The 23,100-nt window shown below is 38.2% G+C and overlaps 1 protein-coding gene and 1 pseudogene across 1 annotated transcript in view; both read right to left on the bottom strand.

The window, feature by feature from the left end:
* Positions 1-8,267: 8,267 nt before the first annotated feature.
* On the bottom strand, positions 8,268-8,748 carry LOC128056388 (60S ribosomal protein L21-like; annotated as a pseudogene).
* A 6,008-nt stretch (positions 8,749-14,756) lies between these two features.
* ZNF638 (zinc finger protein 638) overlaps positions 14,757-23,100 on the bottom strand; it is a 135,319-nt gene continuing 126,975 nt past the window's right edge. Inside the window, exons 24-29 of the mRNA XM_052647900.1 lie at positions 21,571-22,525; positions 20,662-20,766; positions 18,770-18,826; positions 17,344-17,433; positions 16,501-16,619; positions 14,757-15,064 (exon numbers count right to left, since the gene is read on the bottom strand). Coding sequence (XP_052503860.1) covers positions 14,999-15,064; positions 16,501-16,619; positions 17,344-17,433; positions 18,770-18,826; positions 20,662-20,766; positions 21,571-22,525 — 1,392 coding nt within the window. The 3' untranslated portion in view covers positions 14,757-14,998. The remainder of the gene's footprint in view (positions 15,065-16,500; positions 16,620-17,343; positions 17,434-18,769; positions 18,827-20,661; positions 20,767-21,570; positions 22,526-23,100) is intronic.

The raw sequence follows: 23,100 nt of genomic DNA on the forward strand, positions 1-23,100 counted from the left end.
TACTGAGCAACTTCACTTTCACTTTCCATAAAGGACTTTAAATTCCCATCTATTTTTAATATTTTCTTTTAAACCATAAATCGGTGCTGAATTTTGTTAAATGTCATTTCTGAATCAAAAGATATGGCTCTTTCCTGCTTTAGCCTCTTGATAATATTGGATTATATTGATGAGTTTCCATATTGAACCAGCCTTGCATCTGGAATAAATCTCTCATAAAATGTGTCAGTAAGTATTCCTTCTACTTTCTGAAAGAAATTGTATAAAGCACGTCTTTGAATGTTTCAAAAAATTCTTCAGGGAAACTATCTTGTCCTGGAGTTATTATTTTTGAGAGTGTTTTAATTACAAATTCAATTTTAGCATTATCTGGTTCTCTACTTCATCTTGGCTTCATTTGGTGACTTTAGATTTTTTGAGGAACTTGTCCATTTCTTCTGAGTTTTTTAATTTGAGCATAGTATTCCTTTATTATTCTAATAACTACAGTGTCTGTTGTGACATTTCCTTTTTCATTCCTGATATTAGTAGTTTGTGTCTCCTTTTTGTTAGTCACTCAGTCATGTCCGACTCCTTGTGACCCCATGGACTACAGTCCACCAGGCTCCTCTGTCTATGGAATTCGTCAAGTAAGAATACTGGAGTGGGTAGCCATTCTCTTCTCCAGGGAATCTTCCCAACCCACAGATCAAATCTGGGTCTCCTATACTGCAGGCAGATTCTTTACCATCTGAGCCACGAGGGAAGTCTTCTTTTTGTGAATCTTGCTGAGGTTCATCAATTTTGCTGGATTTCTTGAAGGAGTAGCTTTGTTTCATTAATTTTTCCCTCTCATAGTCCTCTTTTCAATTTCATTAATTTCTGCTCTTTATAATTTCCTTTTTTGGGTTTCTTTTGCTCTTTTTTTTCTAGCTTCTTTAACTATGAACTTAAGTGATTTGAGATATTTCTTTTACAAAGTAAGCACTTAAATTTCCCTCAGTACAGTGCTGTACTCAATATGTCAGCAAATTTGGAAAACTCAGCAGTGGTCACAGTATTGGAAAAGGTCAGTTTTCATTCCAATCCCAAAGAAGGGCAATGCCAAACAATATTCAAACTACCATACAATTGCACTCATTTTACATGCTAGCAAGGTTATGCTCAAAATCTTTCAAGCTAGGCTTCAGCAGTACATGAACCAAGAACTTCCAGATGTACAAACTGGATTTAGAAAAGGCAGAGGAACCAGAGATCAAATTGCCAACATTCACTGGATCACAGAAAAGACAAGGAAATTCCAGAAAAACATCTACTTTTGCTTCACTGACTATGCTAAAGCCTTTGTGTTGATCACAACAAACTGTGGAAAATTTTTAAAGAGACAGGAATACTAGACCACCTTACCTGCCTCCTGAAAAGCTTGTATGTGGGTCAAGAAGCAACGGCTAGAACCAAACATGGGAAAATGGACTGGTACAAAATTGGGAAAGTAGTATGATAAGGCTGTATACTGTCACCCTGCTTATGTAACTTGTATGCAGAGTATATCATGCAAAATGCCAGGCTGGATGAATCACAAACTGGAATCAAGATTGCCAGGAAAAATATCAACAAACTCAGATATGCAGATGGTACCCCACTCTAATGGCAGAAAGTGAAGAGGAACTAAAGAACCTCTTGATGAAAGTGAAAGAAGAGAGTGAAAAGACCAGCTTGAAACTCAACACTCAAAAAACTAAGATCATGCATTGGTCACATCACCTTATGGCAAACAGATAGGGAACAAGCAGAAATAGCAACAGATTTTATTTTCTAGGGCTCCAATATCACTGCAGACAGTGACTGCAACCATGATATTCAAAGATGCTTGCTCCTTGGAAGAAAGCTATGACAAACCTAGACAGCATATTAAAAAGCAGAGACATCACTTTACCAACAAAGGTTCGTATAGCCAAAGTTGTGAATTTTCCAGTAGTCATGTATAGATGTGAGAGTTGGATCACAAAGAAGACTGAGTGCCAAAGAATTTTGATGCTTTTGAATTGTGTTGGAGAAGACTCCTGAGAGTCTCTTGAACTGCAGGGGTCAAACGAGTCAATCCTAAAGGAAATCAACCCTGAATATTCATTGGGAGGACTAATCCTGAAGCTGTGCGAAGAGCCAACTCATTGGAAAAGATCCCGATGCTGGGTAAGGTTGAAGGCAAAAGGAGAAGGGGCAGCAGAGATTGAATGGTTAGATAGCATCACCAACTCAAAGATGAATCTGAGCAAACTGGGAGATAGTGGAGGACAGGGGAGCCTGGTGTGCTGTAGTCCATGGGGTTGCAAAGAGTTGGATGTGACTTAGCGACTGAACAATAACAGATTTTGATGTTTCCATCTTCATTCCTTTTTTTCCTTCAAAAATCTTCTTTGACCCATAGATTATTTTAAAGGGTGCTGTTTAATTTCCAAGTGTTCATGATTTTCTTATTGCCATTATGTTGTTGATTTCTGTGGGATTCCATTATGGTCAAGGAGCCTATTCTGTATTATTCTGATTGTTTTAAATGTGTGAAGGCTTGTTTGATGGTCCACATTATGGTCTATGTTGGTGTACATTTTATATGTGCTTGAAAAGAATGTGTATTCTGCTATAGCTGGGTGTTCTATGATTGCCAATTAGATCCTATTGATATGATTTTCATCAGTTTTTCTATATCCTTGATGATTTTCTCTCTAGCAATTCTATCAATCAGTGAGAGTGTGGTGTTGAAGTTCCCAAGAATAACTGATTTTTCTACTTCTCCTTTTAGCTCTATCAGTTTCTTCTTCATGTATTTTAAAGCTTCTTGCTTGGTTTTAAACATTTAGATTGCCACATCTTTTTGGTGGGCTGATCTTTTTATTGTCATGCAATGTTTCTCTTTGTCTCTAGTAAAACACTTTGCTTTAGAGTATAATTATCTGATATTAATATAGCCAGTTTAAAAGAACTGGTAGCCCAGTTTTGAAGAATAGTTTCTTAGAGCCACTTGCAATACTGATTTCAATCTGTCTCAGTAAGAAACAGCACACTGAATAATGGAAATAAAAACAAAAATAACAAATGGGGCCTACTTAAACTCAAAAGCTTTTGTACAGCAAAGGAAATGATAAGCAAAATGAAGACAGCCTACTGATTGGGAAAAAATATTTGCAAACGATATGACTAGTAAGGGAATAGTCTCCAAATTTAAAAAGTTTATGACACTTTACAGCATCCAAACAAACAGTCCACTTAAAAAATGGGCAGAAGACCTGGACAGACATTTTGCCAAAGAGGACACACAGATGGCCAACAGGCCCATGAAAAGATATTCAGTATCTCAAGTTACTAGAGAAATGCAAATCAAACTACAAGAGGGTATCACCTCACACTGGTCAGAATGGCTATCATCAAAAATTTCACAAACAACAAAAGTTGGAGAGGGTGTGGAGAGAAGGGAACCCTCCTACACTGTTGGGGGGAATGTAAATTGGTACAGCCACTATAGAGAACAGTATGGAGGTTCCTTAAAAAACTAAAACTAGAGATACCATACGACCCTGCAATCCTACTCCTGGGCATAGCACTGGAGGAAAAAAAATGATATGAAAGGATACAGGCACCCCAATGTTCACTGCAGCGCTGTTTACAATAGACAAGACATGAAAACACCCTCAATGTACATCAACAGAGGAATGGATAAAGATGTGGTACATATACACCGTGGAATATTAATCATTAAAAAGAATGGAATAATGCCATTTGCAGCCACATGGATTGACACATGGATGTCAACTGAGTGAAGTCAGGCAGAGAAGGAAAAATATATGACATCCCTTATATGTGGAGTCTAAAAACAAATGATACAGATGAACTCACTTACGAAACAGAAGAAGACTCTCAGACTTAGCAAATTAAATTATGGTTGCTGGTAGGGAAGGGATAGTTACGGAGTTTGAGAAGGTCAAGTACACACTGCTATATTCAAAATGAATAACCAACAAGGACCTACTGTATAGCACATGGAAGTCTACTCAACATTATGTGCCAGCCTGGATGGTAGGGGGGGTTGGGGGAGAATGGGTACATGTCTATGTATGGCTGAGTCCCTTTGCTGTTCACTTGAAACTACCATGTTGTTAATTGGCTATACCCCGAAACAACTAAGTTTAAAGTTTGAAAAGAAAAAATGAAATAGCATACTGATATTAGGATAACTTGAGGAAGATTTAATAAAGGTGTGGAGGCTCTGGGGGAACAATGGGTAGTTCAGCACCTTAGGATGAGTATCAGCAGTTACTAGCTACTGGAACCTAAATGGAGATTCCTATAAAGAACACACAGCCTTGATAAAAAAAGTACTGATCTATGGTTGAAGTACAAAGCCAGTCTAAGGTGATCCTGCAGGGAGGGAGGGAGCCAGAAGAAATACTCTTCATTCTATTCAATCTCTTGCCCTGGCTCCTTGTTATTCAAAGCCTCTAAGAAGTGGACAAGCAAGGGGTGCAGTTCACATAGGTTAGCCTCCTAGGCAGACAGCAGGGTGAGAAAGGGTAGAGTGGACCTGGAAGGCCAAAAAAAGTATCTTAACAGTTCCTAACCTGAAGGACTTCTCTCTTGGATTATGTCAAGGTTTATAACACCTGAATTCTAAAGAGAGGATTATAATAACTGTATCTAAAACTGGAACTGTCCACAGTGGGAGCACCCAGGCCCTAGAAAATACTCCTTCAATGGACAGATACTCTGGCAGAAATGCCATGGAGAATTTCAAGCTTCTGAGGACTGCTCTTGGTGACCTATGACAGCCCTCCCAGAACTGAGATTCCACTGTCAAGACAACTACAACAAACAGCCTGAAAAGTATGGAAACTAGTCAGTGTGGAGGTCCTAACCACTGGCATGAGGACTCAGGCGGGAGTCGGAGGAAGCGGACTGGGGTCATCCACAGGACATGGCAGTTACTGTGTGTGTGGATGCTTGAAGCAAGGCTCAGAAGATGAAAGAGATGAGAGACTAGTGGACATCAGCCACAGATGAGCAAGGAAAGCAGTAATATCACATTATAGAAAATATGGGGAAGAAAAGCCTTTCCCTTACATCAGTGTCAGAGCAGGTAGCATGTAAAAATCACTGTGTAAATGTAATTTTCCTAAATACGGGATTTCCTCTCAAAACTCTGCAAATTTTCCCTTGACGATGGGATGAAGTTCAAATTCCTTATCTTTACATCTAAAGCTATGAGTCTGAGAGAATGCTGACAAAACCTAAGAAAATGTGTTAGTTCTCAGAACTGAAAACCCAGAGGTAGGGTGGCTTCCACATTACATTGGTCCCCAGTGGCAGGACTACCTAGAAGGGAAGAAATGAGTGCTTCACAAGGAAGCATCAGTAATCACATATATACAAGCCCTCCTAAGTACCTTTCATTCCCACCTCTAAACCTCACTTCCCCACCACATCAACCCTTCTCTCTCAGGTCTTAGAGCTACCGTATATGTTCCTTTAATTGACATGCTGGACAGATAAGATTGGAAGTTTGAAACACTTAGGTGCTAAGCTCTTCTACCGGAGAAGGCAATGGCACCCCTCTAGTACTCTTGCCTAGAAAATCCCATGGGCGGAGGAACCTGATAGGCTGCAGTCCATGGGGTCGCGAAGAGTCGGACATGACTAAGCGACTTCACTTTCACTTTTCACTTTCATGCATTGGAGAAGGAAATGGCAACCCACTCCAGTGTTCTTGCCTGGAGAATCCCAGGGACAGGGAGCCTGGTGGGCTGCCGTCTATGGGGTCGCACAGAGTCGGACACGACTGAAGCGACTTAGCAGCAGTAGCAGCAAGCTCTTCTACTCAAGGAGAAAGGCACCCTGGGTGAACACAAGGCGGCATGATTTTTGCCTTCCTTCAAACTGTAGGTCACAGGTATGATTCCAAGTTTAATGACACAATGTATTTAAGTAAGAAAGTCCTGAAGTACAAGCTAATTACTTAATCAAGGGCTCAAAGAAAGAAAAGAACAGAGATTCAACATTGTTCTGTCGAATTCCATTTCCTTTTGTCTAAGTGTTCCTCAGTTTTCTAACATAATATAGCTTTAAATATTCTGAGTTAGACGAACTTGGTTTGGTCACACTAAACAAGAGCCCCAGCAGCTCACTGGGTGCCACTTCTAACCGCATAGTAGTTGTATTTCAATGCAAAAGTTTGAACCTCACCTTTGCAACATCCCTGAGGTGTCTTGACTCCCTCCTTCCCTGGCTCTGACAGCTGACCACAGGGGTTTGCCACGGGAAGGTGGTGGCAACAGGTCTGTTGGAGTTGCTGCTGCTAAGTCACTTCAGCCGTGTCCGACTCTGTGTGACCCCATAGACGGCAGCCCACCAGGCTCCCCCCGTCCCTGAGATTCTCCAGGCAAGAATACTGGAGTGGGTTGCCATTTCCTTCTCCAATGCATCAAAGTGAAAAGTGAAAGTGAAGTCGCTCAGTCGTGTCCGACTCTTAGCAACCTCATGGACTGCAGCCTACCAGGCTCCTCCGTCCATGGGATTTTCCAGGCAAGAGTACTGCAGTGGGGTGCCATTGCGTTCTCTGCTGTTGGGAGCTAGAGGACTGAAAATTAGAAAGTTTCAGACAACAGGGCCATAACAGGATAGATAACACTTGAGTGCAGGTCCCAGTCAGTCCCTGCAGTGTCTGTTACAAGCCAGGCATCTTGTCTCTGGTCCTTAAATCATGACTAGCACCACCTCTGGGGCCTACGCACACCTGGAGTCAAGAGGCTGTCCTTGCTGCAACCAAGCCTAGGAAGAGGTGGTACATGAATTACACTTCCACTCAAACCTATGGCTAATCTTTTCAAAAAGTCACCAACAAACTCCAGGTGCCCCTCCTGCCCAAAAGGAAGCTTTTCTTGGCAAGTGAGGAGAGGCTCAGAGGCTGCAGCTGTTCTACAGGCTGCAGGAGTCCCCCTAGATGCAGCAGGGCCGCCCCTGCTAGGGGGATGCAGCCCACTAGCAGGAGTGTACAAAGGCAGAGCAATGGGCATAGTCTATTCCATAAGGGCCCAGCTGGGAAAGGGGCAGTCTGCAAAATACTTAAAAATAATAAAACCTGAGTATGACTGCTTTTTATCATCATCATTTACTGCAGGCAACTCTATACAATATTAGAGATAAAATACCCTACCCTATCAGAGACCACTCCTACCAGTGAGCTACCAAGATTTTCCACCTTATTCACTAATGCTTTTGCAAGTAAACAAAATACTCCATCCCTATGCAAGGAAGGCCATCCTCCTTCCTTGACTCCATCACTATGTTTATCTATCAATTTCTCTTCCTCATGACCCCAAGGAGTTTAATCAGCTGACCAGAACTCTGAAGGGTAAAAAAAGCATGGGGCTCTAGGATAATGGTTTTCAATCCCAGTGCTATCACTTGCTAGATGTAGTCACCATCTCTTTAAGCATGCTTCTTCATTAAGTAGAATGGGAATTATTATAGCATCTATTTCCTAGGATTATTTCGAAGATTAACTGAGAATGCTGCAAAACATTTAGAATTCTGGTATATAGGTAAGATTCATATTCCACATACTCCCAGATTATGAGAATTAAATACTACAAGTCCACACTCTACCAGACAATATTTTTTTTTTCACTCACTCTTGACTCTAGTTCCAACGTCAAGTTTGATAAATTAGCTCATCTTACGTAAGAATTCTCATACGAATTATACGTCTACAGTCACTGGAGTTGTTTCCTCACAGGTTTTATTACTTTCTCTGTAAGAAAACTTAAAATTTAATAAAAGTAAAACCTTCATCTACAAGTTTAGTGCCCACTACAAGAAGCTGGTCAAGTGAGGATGTGCCAATCACTTAGTTTCAGTTCATGTCAGTTCAGTTGAAATGTAGAGTTCATTGACATTTCATATAATTATTGATATACATAGGGTCCAAGTCTATCATCTTTCTGTAAGTTTTCAAATAGAAAACTTAATCCTTTATTTGCCCTTTCCTTTTTTGGGGGGGGGGTTAGATTATTTTTTAGTAATCATTTATCTTCTCTGTTGACTTTTAATTTTTTTTTCTTTATAAATACTATCTGGCAGTTTATTAATAAATGGAGCATACCGAACAACAAACTATCTTACACCTTTCAGGAAGAAAAAACACTAAATTTGAAAAGACATTACCCACTGAATTTGGACACACCTCCTCTACTCAATTAAGAGAAATATATTTACAGTCCAGGTCTTTATTTTTACACCCATCAGGCCATGAATTCATAGGGGATGGGCTCCAACAGCTCGAGTTCCCTTCCACTGGTCCTCACAAAGTATGCTTCTCTGGGTGGAGCAGGGTGGCGCTTCAGCTGAACCCAAGTCCCTTTCTCTTTGGCTTCCTTCTTTTTCTGATCATTTTCCTTCACACGTTTCAGGAAGCTATCTCGGCTCTTAGAGTGCTTAATATGCTCGATACGCACATTAATTCTCTTGGCAAGAATCTTGCCCTTGTTTGTTTACAATGATGCCAACAGCATACTGGGTAACACTGTAGACTCTCCCAGTTTTGCCATGGTAACATTTGTGGGGTATTCCTTTTTGAACAGTACCCATTCCCTTGATATCTACGATATCACCCTTCCTGTAGATTCGCATGTATGTGGCCAAAGGAACAACTCCATCTTTTCTGAAAGGCCTGGAGAACATGTAGTGGGTGCCCTGCCTCTTCCCCTTTGTGTTGGTCATCTTGGCGAATCACTGGAAGATGGCGGTTCCGGCCGAAAAAAAGCTCTGTTGACTTTTTAAACCTATCAGTTTTTTTTTTTTTTTGGTTTGGTGGTAGATGGTTAATTTATCACCACCTATCTGGAGTTATTATACCACTTCACAAGTAACATAAAAATTTACAACAGTATAATTCCATTTTACTAACCTTCCTCCTCTTTGTTGTAGTTTTTCTTTTCCATGTTACTTCCATATTTTACTTTTCCATATGTTCCAACTCTCAACATCTATACCTCTCGGCATTTAGCATGGGTGAAGCTGTCAACTATCTTTTTATGCTTTTGTTACCATATAACCCTTTGAAAAAGACAGGAACATGATTTATATACAATATATACACACATACCCTTTTTTTAAAAAAGTTCAGCAAATACCTCAGAAGCCTGTAATGTTTTGCTGATGAAGATTCATAGATGTCAGGGCAGAACAAAATGGTAGAGAGTCAATCACAGAACCCTATCTCCCTTTTTTCATGGATTCTGTAGCATAGAATACATTTTCCATTTCCCACTCTCTCCTTTCAAATTTTCTAAAGATCTTATTATAAAAACCACTCCTTTAAGAAAAAAATACTAAAGTTTTATTAAAAGATGTACTTCAGCTCATGGAACATGTAATTTTAACTTCAGCACTTTTGTTATATATGAAAGATTCAGCATCTGGCAAATCCCCTCCTCTTATGTTTATAAAGGATTCAGATATTCCTAGCTGCTCCTCCACCTTCAACCTCTGTTTTTATTGTCACTGGATCCCCATCAAGGTTGGGCTTCCCAGGTGGCACAGTGGTAAAGAATCCACCTGCCAAGGCCAAAGACCCAAGAGACATGGGTTTGATCCCTGGGTCAGCAAGATACTTTGGTGCAGGAAATGGCAATTCACTCCAGCATTTTTGCCTGAAAATCCTACAGAGAGGAGCCTAGTGGGCTACAGTCCACAGGGTCACAAGAGTCAGACATGACTGAGCACACAGGCATGCACAAGATCTCCTTTTAGGTTAGCAATCAACGGCACAAGGCTACTGGCTTACCCCATGGGTACGAGTCTGCATATATACATAAAAACATATTACGAAATTAACAAAGAAAGGTTACTTGTATCAGAAAGAAAACCAAGAGAACAGATAGAAGCTAGGCTTCTTTTTAAGTGTGACTTTAAGTGAAGTCGCTTTAGAACGATGTAAAATGTTTTATGTAACACAAAATTAAATTGAAAAGGTAACCCTTAGAAATAAAAAATGAAATTAAATAAACCTCAATGTTAATCTAGATGGCAGCATAACTGTTAACTATTGGAGGTGACCTGAAAGCCCTATACTTTGAAGACAAAGTGAAAGGAAAGTAGAAAAAAATTTTAACTTTTATTGGAGTACAGTTAATTTACAATGTTGCGTTTCAGGTATACAGCGAAGTGAATCAGTTATACAAATACATATTTCTGTTTTGTAGATAAGTTCATTTGTAACATTTTTTAGATTCCACTTATAAGCAATACCATGTATTTGTCTTTCTGTGTCTTACTTCACTTTTGAAACAATCTCTAGATCCATTCATGTTGCTGCAAATCAGGTCATTTCATTCTTTTTTTACGGCTAATTAATATTCCACTGTAGATAGGTACCACATCTTTTATCCATTCCTCTGTCGAACAACATTTAGGTTGCGTCTATGTCCTGGCTATTGTAGATAACGCTGCAATGAACACTGGGCTGCATGTATTTTTTTGAATTATGATTTTCTCTAGATACATGCCCAGGATTGGGATTGCTGAATGATATGGTAGCTCTATTTTTAGGTTTTTGAGGAACCACCATACAGTTCTCCAAAGTGGCTATACCAATTTACCTTCCCAACAGTGTAGGTTTCCCTTTTCTTCACACCCTCCTCAGCATTTACTTTTAGTATTAATAGATTTTCAGATGGTGGCCATTCTGACTGGTGTGAGGTGATACCTCACTGTAGTTTTGATTTGCATTTTTCTAATAATTAATGGTGCTGAGCATCTTTTCATGTCCTTTTTTGGCCATGTGTATGTCTCTCTGGAGATATGTCTATTTAAATTTTTCACCCTTTTTTTGTTGGGTTGTTTCTTTTGATATTGAATCGCACGAGCTCTTTGTGTATTGGTTTGGCCCAAAAGTTCGCTCTGGTTGGAAAAACCTGAAAGAAACTTTTGGAGAGCCCAATTATTTTGGAGATTAATCTTGTTGGTTGCTTTGTTTGCAAATATTTTCTCCCATTCTGAAGATCATCTTTTCATTCTGTTTATGGTTTCTATTGATATGGAAAAGCTTTTTTTAAGTTTAAAATTTTGTTTTCAATAATCACATTGTTGGTTGTGCTCTTCGTATTGTTAATTCTAACTGATGTCCTTAAGAATCAGAATTTCTAACATAGGAGAAAGAAAGATTTAGATTTATGACAGAAGAGATTAAATACATCTGGTGTTAGTTGTGGCATGTGGGATATAGTTCCCTGACCAGGGATTGAAGTTGGGTCACCTGCATTGGGAGCGCAGAGTCTTAGCCATAGGACCACCAGGGAAGTCTCCATGATGCATTTTACTTAAAAACCAAAACATGTAATTCCAAGTTCCATCTACTAAAGAGCAATAACCAAATACAAGCAATGAACACCCTAAATAGCCACTGGTCTTTAAGAAATGGCTGACTTCAGATCTAGGGCAGGAGGTATACAAAGCAAGTCTGCAAAACCTTCACATATGAATAGCAAGGGACCTATGAAAATTACTTGTGTCCTGTTAAAAAGAATTAAAAGTCAAATAAAAAAGGCCAAAAATTAAACAATTTGAGTATCAGCAGGCTAATATTGCAAAGGTTTTGCAACAAATATACTAAGATTTATGAACTCAAATACTTAAAATTTGCTTCTCAAACTATGTGATGGATCATTTTAGTTTTTACCCCTATTTTTCAATCTATCACAGACTAATATTTCTACAATTTTTTTAATCAAATAAAAAACACAAAAAATACAAGCCCAATTTTAAAGATTATTAGATCCAAGAGGCAGTCTCTGTCAAACTGTGATAAATTTTCTCAACACTTTCTGTACTAATACCAGTTTGTGGACTGGCCCTAGATCCAAAGACCAAATTCTGAGTAGCATGGCTTTACAGAATTGAATATCTCATTTCTTCATTAAATAAAATACCAGAAGAGAATCTATATATTAAAAATAATTTAAAAGACCTATGAACACCAACAATATATGGATCTAACTTTGATCTTGATTCAAACAGTGAAAGAAAAATCATTTATGAAAGAGTAGAAAATCTGAACTTGATTTTTATTTAAGAAATATTTTTAATCATATTGGTTATGTTAAGAATCCTTATCTTTTAGAAATACGTAATGAAACATTTATGGGTAAAATGACATGGTGAAATTTACAATAATATGAGAAGTGAAACTAGGTAATTAGGTAATGTATAAGAAACTAGGTAACTAGGTAATGTATAGATAAATTACTGCATTCTTTTTAACATGCTTGATATTTTCTACAATCATATAATAAAACATTAAAATAAAAATTTTTAAGTTTTAAAACCTGACTCGTACATTTTTTTAAAAAAGAACTCAAAAGGAGCCATTTTGGAGAGGCAAACTTCCACCACATTCTGTGCAAGAAAGGGTAAAAAAATCTAAAAGCTTTTATAGAGGTGTTGAACACAACCTTTTCTTGCTCTGGTGTCTAGATAAAGAAATGATACAAACTATGATGAAATGATAAAAGTTGCAATCCAATTATATCCCTTAACTAACTAGTAAGCAGAAACTACTATGCAAATAGCAGTCCATGTGTGTAGTGTGAATAAAGGGAGAGAGATATTTCCAAGCTTTTCTGGATAAGTATAGAATACTTCTAAGATTATATGCAAAGAATATATGCTTATTGGCGGGGGTGGGGGGTGGGGGGAAGGGAATATAAATAAATAAAAATCTTTCGTATTTGGAGCCCTAAAACTTCCCAGTCTTAAATACGGACAGCAGCAGAGAGGACACTGGTTACTACATATAGTGAAAACATCAACATCTGTTACTAGGATGAAACAAGCACATAAATCCCCTCTACTATACTTTCACACCTTAACAGCTCCTTTTAATTTACAATCTCAATGTCCCGATAACTAATTTGAAGGAAATAAATGTTTCACATTTAAACTCTTATGATTAGGGAATTCCCAGGTGATCTAGTGGTTAGGACTATGCTTTCACTGCCATGCCCTGGGTTCAGTCCCTGGTTGGGTAACTGAGATCCTGAAAGCCACAGTTCAGTTAAGTTCAATTGCTCAGTTGTGACCCCATGGACTCCAGCACACCAGGATTCCCTGTCCATTACTATCTCCCAGAGTTCACTCAAACTCATGTTCATCGAGTCGGTGATGCCATCCAACCATCTCATCCTCTGTCATCCCCTTCTCCTACCTTCAATCTTTGCCAGCATTGGGGTCTTTTCAAATGAGTCAGTTCTTTGCATTAGGTGGCCAAAGTATTGGAGTTTCAGCTTCCAATGAATATTCAGGACTATTTTCATTAGGATTGACTGATTTGATCTCTTTGCAGTCCAAGGGACTCTCAAGAGTCTTCTCCAGCACCACAGTTCAAAAGCATCAATTCTTCGGTGCTCAGCTTTCTTCACAGTCTAACTCTCACATCCATACATGACTACTGGGAAAACTATAGCTTTGACTAGATGGACCTTTGCTGGCAAAGGCACAGCCAAAAATAGAAGTTCCAGACCAGGGAGTGAATGAATGCAAGCCTTGGCAGTAAAAGTGCCTGCCAGTACCTTATACTCCAATCTTCTAACAGTTCTTCTCTCTCTTGTCACCTCATTCATCTATATGGTTTTAATAATTATAATAGACTCTTGGCATTCACAAGCCATCCCTCTCCACACACCATTCCTTAGTTTGTGACATGTGGTAAAATATGCCATTTTGCTCAGGCTATGGTTAAGTGTGAACTGAGTGTGCACTTAGTGTGATGAGCAACAACAGAAAAATGCTGTCTTGTGTTCTTCATTTCTCTCTTGCTGACTGTGAGGTAATGCGCGCTGTTATGGGAGTAACAGATCTAAACAAATAGTTGTTTCTTGTTTCCTTCCATTCACCCTCTTTGTTAACTGGTGCATTCTAATAAAAAGAGGGGCTTCCCTGGTGGCTCACTGGGAAAGAAACTGCTTGCCAATGCAGGAGACACAGGTTTGATCCCTGGGTTGGGAGAAGGAAATGGGTACCCATTCCAATATGCTTGCCTGAAAAATTTCACGGATGGAGGGCCCTGGCAGGCTACAGTTAACAGGGTCACAAAAGAGGTGGATATGACTTAGCAACTCAAACAACAGCAATATTAAGAGACGGAAGGATCAGATATTAAAAATTCAAAGTCAGTAGGCTTATGTCTGAAGCACGGTTTCATCTACAACTTCACAGTACAGGACTCTGTCCAGCACCTAACAATTTCAGTGAGTTCCTTTTTTGCGCCTTTACAACTCCCTACGAACATATTCAATAATAATTCAAATGGTTTACAAAGCAATTCCTGTGGTCTACAGGAAGTAAAAGCTGTTCTGTCTTCACAGTTTCAAGGTACTATTAAATGACTTGCTAGGAATCACCCTAAATGGGTCCTGGCAAAAACAGCTGTTACCAGAAGCAGAAAAAGTATCTTTCTAATCCATTAAGAAAGTCAAGCAAAGTTTTACTCAAACCTACCTGGGCTAAGCATGCCATATTAAATTTTATCCAGAAAAACTGAAAATTTTAAGAAATCTTTGACCTGTACAAGGATAGCTGAAGCAAAGCCAAACACTGTCATGCCTTGATTCCTAGTAATGGTAGAATCCCCAAGCACCCCAAGTCACAGTGGTTGTAGAGAAGTCTGTCTGCAACCAGAGGCAAGCAAGTCTTTAATAAATCAGCCACAAACACAACATGATTATTTTAAATATACAGTAGGAACATTTATTTTAACACTTCTAAAAGATATTTCTCCATGCCTGATGATTTGATATAAAAATCAAACCCATCATACTTTCCCCATCAGTCTCTCTACATCAAGGGCAATCAGAAATTTGTACAACATGAATATTTGCTTCTGAAACAAAAATTACAAATTAAGTGATAACAAAAATACACAAATCAACTGGACCCTAAACAAATTTCTAATGAATTCTTCCCCCCACCCCCTCAATCACCTAGAGCTTCTTTCTTCAGCCTCATTCTGCTCCTTTTCCTTTCTTTGCTTGGCCATGAACTTCTGTTAAAAGCAATTAATAATATATTTATTAGATGCTGCTTTGCTGTGTTACAATTATACCTAACACATTTCATTGTATTTACAAGTTAATAAGCTTGATCCTACAAAATAAAGATTAAAGAAACATACTGCCTTAGATTAACATTCCTTCTTTTCATCAATCATCTGGTATTTATGATATACTATGCATTATATTGATGCTTGGGGACTCAGTGGCCAACAAGATAGGTAAGACCCTTCACCTCATGGAGCTCACATTCTAGTGGGGAAAGAGAAATAATAAACAATTAAGATAATTTCGGGGGTGGCAGTATTATAAGGGAAAGAAAGACAGTATAGTAAGTGAGATTGATTCTTTTTTAGGTGGGAGGAGTTCTCTTATTTTAGCTAGGTCTTTTTTCTGTCAAAGGCCTTTCAGGGACACTGTTGTTTGAGCTAGGATTTAAAAGATGATGAAGAACCAGTTAGACTAAAGGGTCACGAAAGGGTAAAAGAATAGCAATATAAAAGTGCAAAGGGGCCTTTAATATAGGAAAAATAAAACAGAGACAAAAAAAGCTGGAACACAGTGAGCAATAATAGGAGGTCAGAGAAGCAGAAAAGAATCAGATCATATAGGGCCTTAAAGACCCACAATAAGAAGTTTGGATATTATTCTAAGGGTAATATGAAGCCAGTGGAAGATTTCGAGTGGAAAAGTGACATGTTAACTTAAGAGCACAGGTAGCACAGCACAATGTTTAAGGGCACAAGCCTAGAGTAAAGCAAAAGTAGGTTCAAATCCTAAATCTGCCCCTAACTAGCTATGTGATCTTGGGGATTAGATCCTTGGGTTTACATACTTGTTAAGTTGACTGGGGGACTGAATAAGCTTCCAGCAAATAAATAACAGCTCAAATAATGTTAGGTGAGTGTCTGTGGCACAAATTAAATATAGGGGATACATAAAGCAACTCTCAAACATTCAGGAGGAAATGAGGACCACTGTTTCAACTATGGCTAATGATGATTCTCTGGGGTTGTAATCTAAATGCTTCCCAAAGATATATATGACTTTAAAAGGGGGTAGTGGTAGTAAGGAAATGGTTTAAATAAAGTTAAGTGGATTCTTTGGCTAGACAAGTCCAAAACATTAATACATTATGTGTCCATGACTCTGCAAGAGGGCATCCGATTATATAGTTTCCCACATTTTAATGGAGTGTCACATGGGACTAGTAATACACAAAATTATTCTGGCAAATGTTATAAGAAAATAAGGAATAAAAACTAGAAGTTAGTGGCAAGATACAGTGAAGGACACAAATAAACTGGCACAAACCTTAAAAAGTTGTTTTAAAGGGGAAAGAATGTACATTTTGTAAGGACACTTCAGTACTTTGACTGTAGTAACAACACCTGAAGATTCTATGAAGAGTAAAGAATAAAAAACTTACCTCTGTATTTTGCTTATGACGTGTACTCTTGCAGTGATTTGTCATTGCTTTTTCATCTGAGTAGAAGAGGGAACAAATTGGACAGAAGAATCCAGCCTTCGGTACAAGAAAGTCTAAATCTTGAAAATTCAGAAAGAGAGAAGGGGAAGAGCAAAGAAAAAAAAAATCAATGATATTTTTTCTATAGCTGTGTTAATAAATTTATCTAAACATGACAAACATACTAAGCACAGCATATACTTACATATATATACACAAACATAGCGATCAAGAGCAATTAAATCTCTAATCATGAAACTGAGGTCTTTATTTTTAAATGAATTCTACAGTATTCCAGAGCTTCCAGGATGCCAGGGCACTGGGGAAGAATCTGGCAGTCTTTGAAATAAATCTCTTAAGCATCCACTGTGTGTTTTGTTTTGTTTTTTTAAAAAAAGAAACGGTATAACGGTACGAAGAGGCAAAATGACAGGCAACCGTATGCTTGAGGAATATATTAGGTAAACAAAGAAGGTGCCCCCCACCTCATCTGAGCTGGCCATGAACAAAGTTTGCTAGCTAAGCTTTTCCAGCATGTCCTAATACTCAACTGTAATTTCTGTCTGGGAAAGTATAACTCAATTTTTATCAGAGCAACAAAGAGAGTACATATCCCAAACTTCAAGAGTGCAATAAAACTATTTTTGCCAGGTAAAAACACAGAAATGCTAGTGTGCAAAACTTGTTAATTTCCTCTCTAATCATCTATGCAAGTTTGCCACATTTCTTACCTAAACAGAATACTTATTATGATACTGAATTTTTATTTCATGTGGATAAGGAAAAATGTCATTTTTACTTTACCTTCAGGGACATCAGGTGCCACTGATTTCCCTGAAGAGTCCTCAGTCTTCTTGCGTTTCTGTTCTGGTTCTGAATCCTCTAATCCAGATTCTTCACCAACCAAAGTCATTAAATTTTTCAAAGAAAAAAAGTTACTCAAAATAGATTTACAGATCTGTCTTTTAATTTTTACGAAGTTGTGTTGGTTTCTGCTACACAATAATGCTAATCAGTCATAACATCCCCTCCCTCCTGAGCCTCCCCCCTCCCCTCCCCCTATTCCACCCCTCTAGGTCATCACATAGCGCCAGACTGGGTCCCTGTGTTATACAGCAATTTCTTACCAACTATCCACTTCACACACAATAGTGTATATATGTTGATACTACTTTCTCCATTCATCCCACTCACTCCCTCAACCGTGTGTACAAAGTCCATTCTTTACATCTGCATCTCCATTCCTTCACTGCAAATGGGTCCATTTCTAGATTTTGCGAGGCTAACATCAGATAATCTCTGCCTACAAAGATTAATTTATGGATCATCTCTCTAAGTAAACCTTTCTCACCCAACTATTTTTCCAAGAGTCTTTATATAAGAAATAAGTGGGTAAATCGGTTCAACCTTGTTAAATGGACTTAAGGATATGGGACTGAAGTTTAACAGCAGATTTATGCATGATTCCAGAAATTCAAAGGTTAATGGGAGAAGTTCAAGTTCCACATTGCGGGTAACAGTTAGCATGTGTATGCAAAGGTGCTGGACTGAGAGAAGAGTGCAGAGCAAAGGGAAGAGCACACGAGCAGAGAGTGACTCTGACGGCCTCTACAGAAGGCATTCCAACCGAGAAACAGAGTCTACACTGATGGACTAAGACCCTTGTTAGACTGAATCACAAGTAAAATTACAAACGTTCAAATCCAGCAAAGTGAACTAACATCTAAGAAAGCACTCAATGTTATCAGCAGACTGCATAATATGATCTTGGGGGAGGATAAAACCAAAAACTGGTTCCAGGCAATTCTAGTTACCCTTAGTAGGTGAAATACCTAACTGTAATATAGCACTTGACAAATCTTTTATATATATATATCCCACTTGGCTTTTAACACACATGAGATAGGAAGGTCAAATCATTATTATGCGTATTTCTTCACAATGGAGAAAGCAAAACCAAGAGGTAAGAAACTGATTTTGTTCAAGGGTGCATAGCCAGCAAGTGATGGGAGATTTGTGATTTCAAGTTCAGTGCTCTCCCCGTGTAACTGGGCCACTGTTTACCACATCTGACGGGATGGCTAGAAACTATTTAATTCATTATACTCTTCTTTTATTCCTTTAACAGTTATCAAGTCCCAAAGAGCTGATTGAAAAGACTGTCTCCCTTTTCTTGACTTGATGGTTAAAACAGCCTCCAGTCTTTTGCTGTAAGAAATTATTCCCTTACCAGAGTAACAAGCTTTCTCAAACACACTTGCTCCTACCATTCCAAAGGCACCTTTATCTAATAATAAAAACAACAATACCACGTATTATTAATATATATAGTTAGATAATAGTTAAAAGATTAAAACAAATATTTTAAATTTAAAATTGTTTTAAGAAATGACTTTCTTAAGCTATGTTCTTCATCAAACATATTGCCCAATAATGAAAATAAATGGTTACAGAAGCAGTAAAGAAGTGATCCTTTATTTTTCTGTGGACATGAGGCAGTACTAAGCAAGCTAATAGCTGAAGCTGCCACGTCACAAGAGAAATCCTGAGGGGGGAAATCTCTGATGAAGTCATGCTAGAAGCATTTTTCAGTTAGTAAAACCACTGATGGGCTTCCGGGGTGGCTTAGTGGTAAAGAACCTGCCTGCAGTGCAGGAGACACAGTTTAACCCCTGGGTTGGGAAGAAGGAAATGGCAACTCACTCCAGTAACCTGGCCTGAGAAATCCTGTGGACAGAGGCGCCTGGCAGACTACAGTCTGAGGGGTCACAAGAGTTGGACACAACTGAACCAACTAAACAACAACAAAACCACTGACTATGGCTTGGTATCAAGGAGAGGTTAACGGAGAAGAATAGACAAAGGAGGAGTACCCACTTAGCTGAGAGAGAGCATCAAGAAAGAGCACATGATCAACAGTAACAAATGATACACAGAAATCAAGTAAGACTAAAAAGAAAAAAATTTTATCCAGCTTGACAAAAAGCAGAAGGGTTTCAAGTTTTTATTACACCTGGTTAGGAAATGGGAAAGGAAGGAGGCCTAAATAAATTGTGGAACAGCACTAAGGACCCAGTTGAGAGCTAGGTCAATGAGCTTGGACTGCATCACAGTTGGTCATTTTTCCTTAGAGACCATGGGATACAAAAGCAAGAGGGCAATGAGGATGCTGCAAAGAGAATGGTACAAGGAATTTAGCATTTTGCTATGAATATAACAGACATTGGAGAAGCGCATGGCAACCCACTCCAGTGTTCTTGCCTGGAGAATCCATAGACAGACAAGCCTGGCAGGCTTCTCTGGGGTCCATGGGGTCACAGAGTCAGACAGAACTGAAGTGCCTAACACACATAACATAAATAGTAACAACTACTTGTTAAGTAACTGGAGTATTCTAGATACGGTTTCTTATTTGTTTCAACATAAATTATGTTAATGTTATTAAGACATCTTATTTAATTCACTGGCTGGCTACTTGCCAGCATCCACAAAGCAAGGAACCTGGACCACAAGTAAGAGTTAGCTAGTAAACAATCCCTACTTGATGCTGCAGCATGGTCAGAATACCTTTCATGATCATTTCCATGAAAATTAGTAACAAATTACAATAGGATCACCTATTATTCTATTGTCCCACTCCAAAAATCTCTATAATGGCAATAATAAAAACCTTTCAGTTCAGTTCAGTTCAGTCGCTCAGTCGTGTCCGACTCTTTGTGACCCCATGAATCACAGCACGCCAGGCCTCCCTGTCTATCACCAACTCCGGGAGTTCACTCAGACTCACGTGCATCGAGTCAGTGATGCCATCCAGCCATCTCATCCTCTGTCGTCCCCTTCTCCTCCTGCCCCCAATCCCTCCCAGCATCAGAGTCTTTTCCAATGAGTCAACTCTTTGCATTAGGTGGCCAAAGTACTGGAGTTTCAGCTTTAGCATCATTCCTTCCAAAGAAATCTTTACCCAGATCTAATTATTAATAGGCTGCCTCCCCTCACTCCCATCCCTTGCCCTGTTCAATCTTTTTTGACACTTTTCTTAGTAGATCTCTGGAACTTTAACCACCACCACCACCACCTCATGTGGTGTTACTCTCTCTCCCACTTCAATTAATCTTACTTTACCTTCACTAATTTGGAAGGCCTCTTCATCTTTCACTGGTTCCACTGTAACAACTTTTTCTGATGGTGGCATTTTTCCAATTCTAACTCTCTTGGTTGGCACTGTAGCTTTAAAGAGAAAGTCTAATTTATTACAACAGTAACAGTGTTTAAGTTAGTTTTAATTCTGAATAACAACTTTAATACTTCTTTACAAAAAATACAGCATTATACAAATTTGGAAAGGAAACCTATTTCTAATAAAAAAAATAAGAGAATCCTATTTTAAAACATTCAGCATTAGTCTAAGCATTCTCCTTTTATTTTCCCATTTATCTTGACCAAAACTACACCTCCCTACCTGCTTTTCTTAAAGAATCTACACACATTTTTTTCTATTTTGTTCCACAAGTCTGTGAGATCTTTCTAGTATTTTTTACTCTCAGTATGGCTAAATCACTCAAGATTTCTGTATTGGAAATTATCTTGCTCTCCCTAAAGTACTAAAAGTGAACTGCCCTATCATTGTATACCATCAAAATATTACTTAGAAGTGAAATGGGACCTTCACAAACTTTCCTAAATTCTATGTCTAAGCAAAAACTAGGAGGCAGTCTGATATAAATAGCCTTCTACTTATCAAACGCTGTATTATTCTCAGTAATACAAATATAACATTGTCATTCCAATTCTAATCTGGGTACCCTAGTTTGCCTTCTGTTTTTGTTATTTTTTTCTTGATACAGTAACTTAGGCCTAAGATCTGAACTAAGACAACTTTGAGAATCTTGAACATATTTCTTTGGAAAATATCACTTGGCCACAACTATCTGTTGGCTACAATGACATTATCAGTAATACTATAAAATGTATTTTAAAAAATTTAAATGTAGTCCTCTCATAAAACAAAAATTAACACTTCTAAGTATCTACCTGCTGAACGTCTTTCAATCATGGTTTTCGGATTTTCTTCCATAACATTCTCAGTTACTGGGCCCACTTGAGACAAAGCTTCAAGTTTTGTCTTCTTTTTGTCCACAGTTCTCTTTTTTCTATCACCTCTCTTATCAGTGGGATGGTCATTTTTCCTCTGTGTTAACTCAATTTTTAAATCATTGTCTCCATCTTCTTCCTCTCCAACTTCATCAACAGTAACAAAATTAAGCTCTTCTTTAAGGTTGTTAAAATCTGCCAGAGAGTCTTCATCCTCTTCAGTTACTTCATCTAAAGTCACTAAATGCAGATCACTGCTGTCATCCTGTATTTCGTCTACAGTAACTAAAATAGAGGGGTCTTCAGGCATCTGAGAAGAAATGAATCCAATAGAATCCCTTCCAGTATTTCCCTCATCTCCTTTTGTATTTAAAGCAGCAAAACTGATATCTGTTGACTCATTTAAAGGTAGCTCTTCTACTTCCCCAATTTCATCCACAGTTACCAAGCGTTCTTGTTTGAGAAGATCTTGCTCTTCAGCCACAGACAGCACAGTAACATCTTTAGTTTCACTGTGAGAAATGCAGTCATCTTGATCAATTAACTCATCTAATGTAAGAAGTGAGTTTGAATTTTTAACCATGTCTTCCACATTTATGTCATCTTCATCAATCACTTCATCCACAGTGACTAGAGCCTGTGCTAGCTGTGCAGCTGCGTCTTCCTCTTCCCCAATCTCATCCAATGTTACAAAAGACAACTCTCCCTCAACCACACGAGGAGCAGACATCTTTCCCTTCTTCTTCTTCAAGGTCAGTTCAGAGGAAGGGGTATTTTTGAGAGCTTCTTTCCTTTTTCCCTTCAGTGGATTCTGCTTGACTTGAAAAGGATTTACTTCTTCTATAACCTCATCCACAGTAACAAATTCATCCAAATTAAATGGAAATAAAGGTTCCTGTTTGGAACAACAACAACAAAAAAATCACAACTGTGAACAACTACTGATAACTGGCTAGGTCCCAAATAGTTTCAATAAATGTGCATGATGTATCTATCATTTGTGAAAATTTCAAGAGACAGTATGAGAATTTCAGCAGAGATATTTCCTAAAGCTGAAATTATTTTTCAAAGCCCCAAAAAGCCAAAGAGTAAACAATGCCAAAGGTAAATCCTAACAATATCAATCCAATTTCAGTAAGATTACAATTATTTCCTAAATGATATATGAGTTTTAAAATATGACGCACAAAAATACTGCATTTAAAGCACTTATCAAACAATACAATGTAAAAGCTTATAGCTTCCATATGTTAAATGATATCTACCGAGAGTTTTGAAGAATTCACAGACTACTAAAAGCACTTCAAATGAAACTAGAAAGTTAACAGTTAACTAGATTGTTCCAGTGATGAATTTACACATATAATACATATTTTAAGACATGCAATATTAAGATACAGGCATACTTTGCTTTACTGTACTTTGCAGATACATTTTTTACAAATTGAAGATTTGTGAAAACCCTGTGAT

This window comes from Budorcas taxicolor, chromosome 11 (genome assembly GCF_023091745.1).
Source record: "Budorcas taxicolor isolate Tak-1 chromosome 11, Takin1.1, whole genome shotgun sequence".
Lineage (NCBI taxonomy): Eukaryota > Metazoa > Chordata > Mammalia > Artiodactyla > Bovidae > Budorcas > Budorcas taxicolor.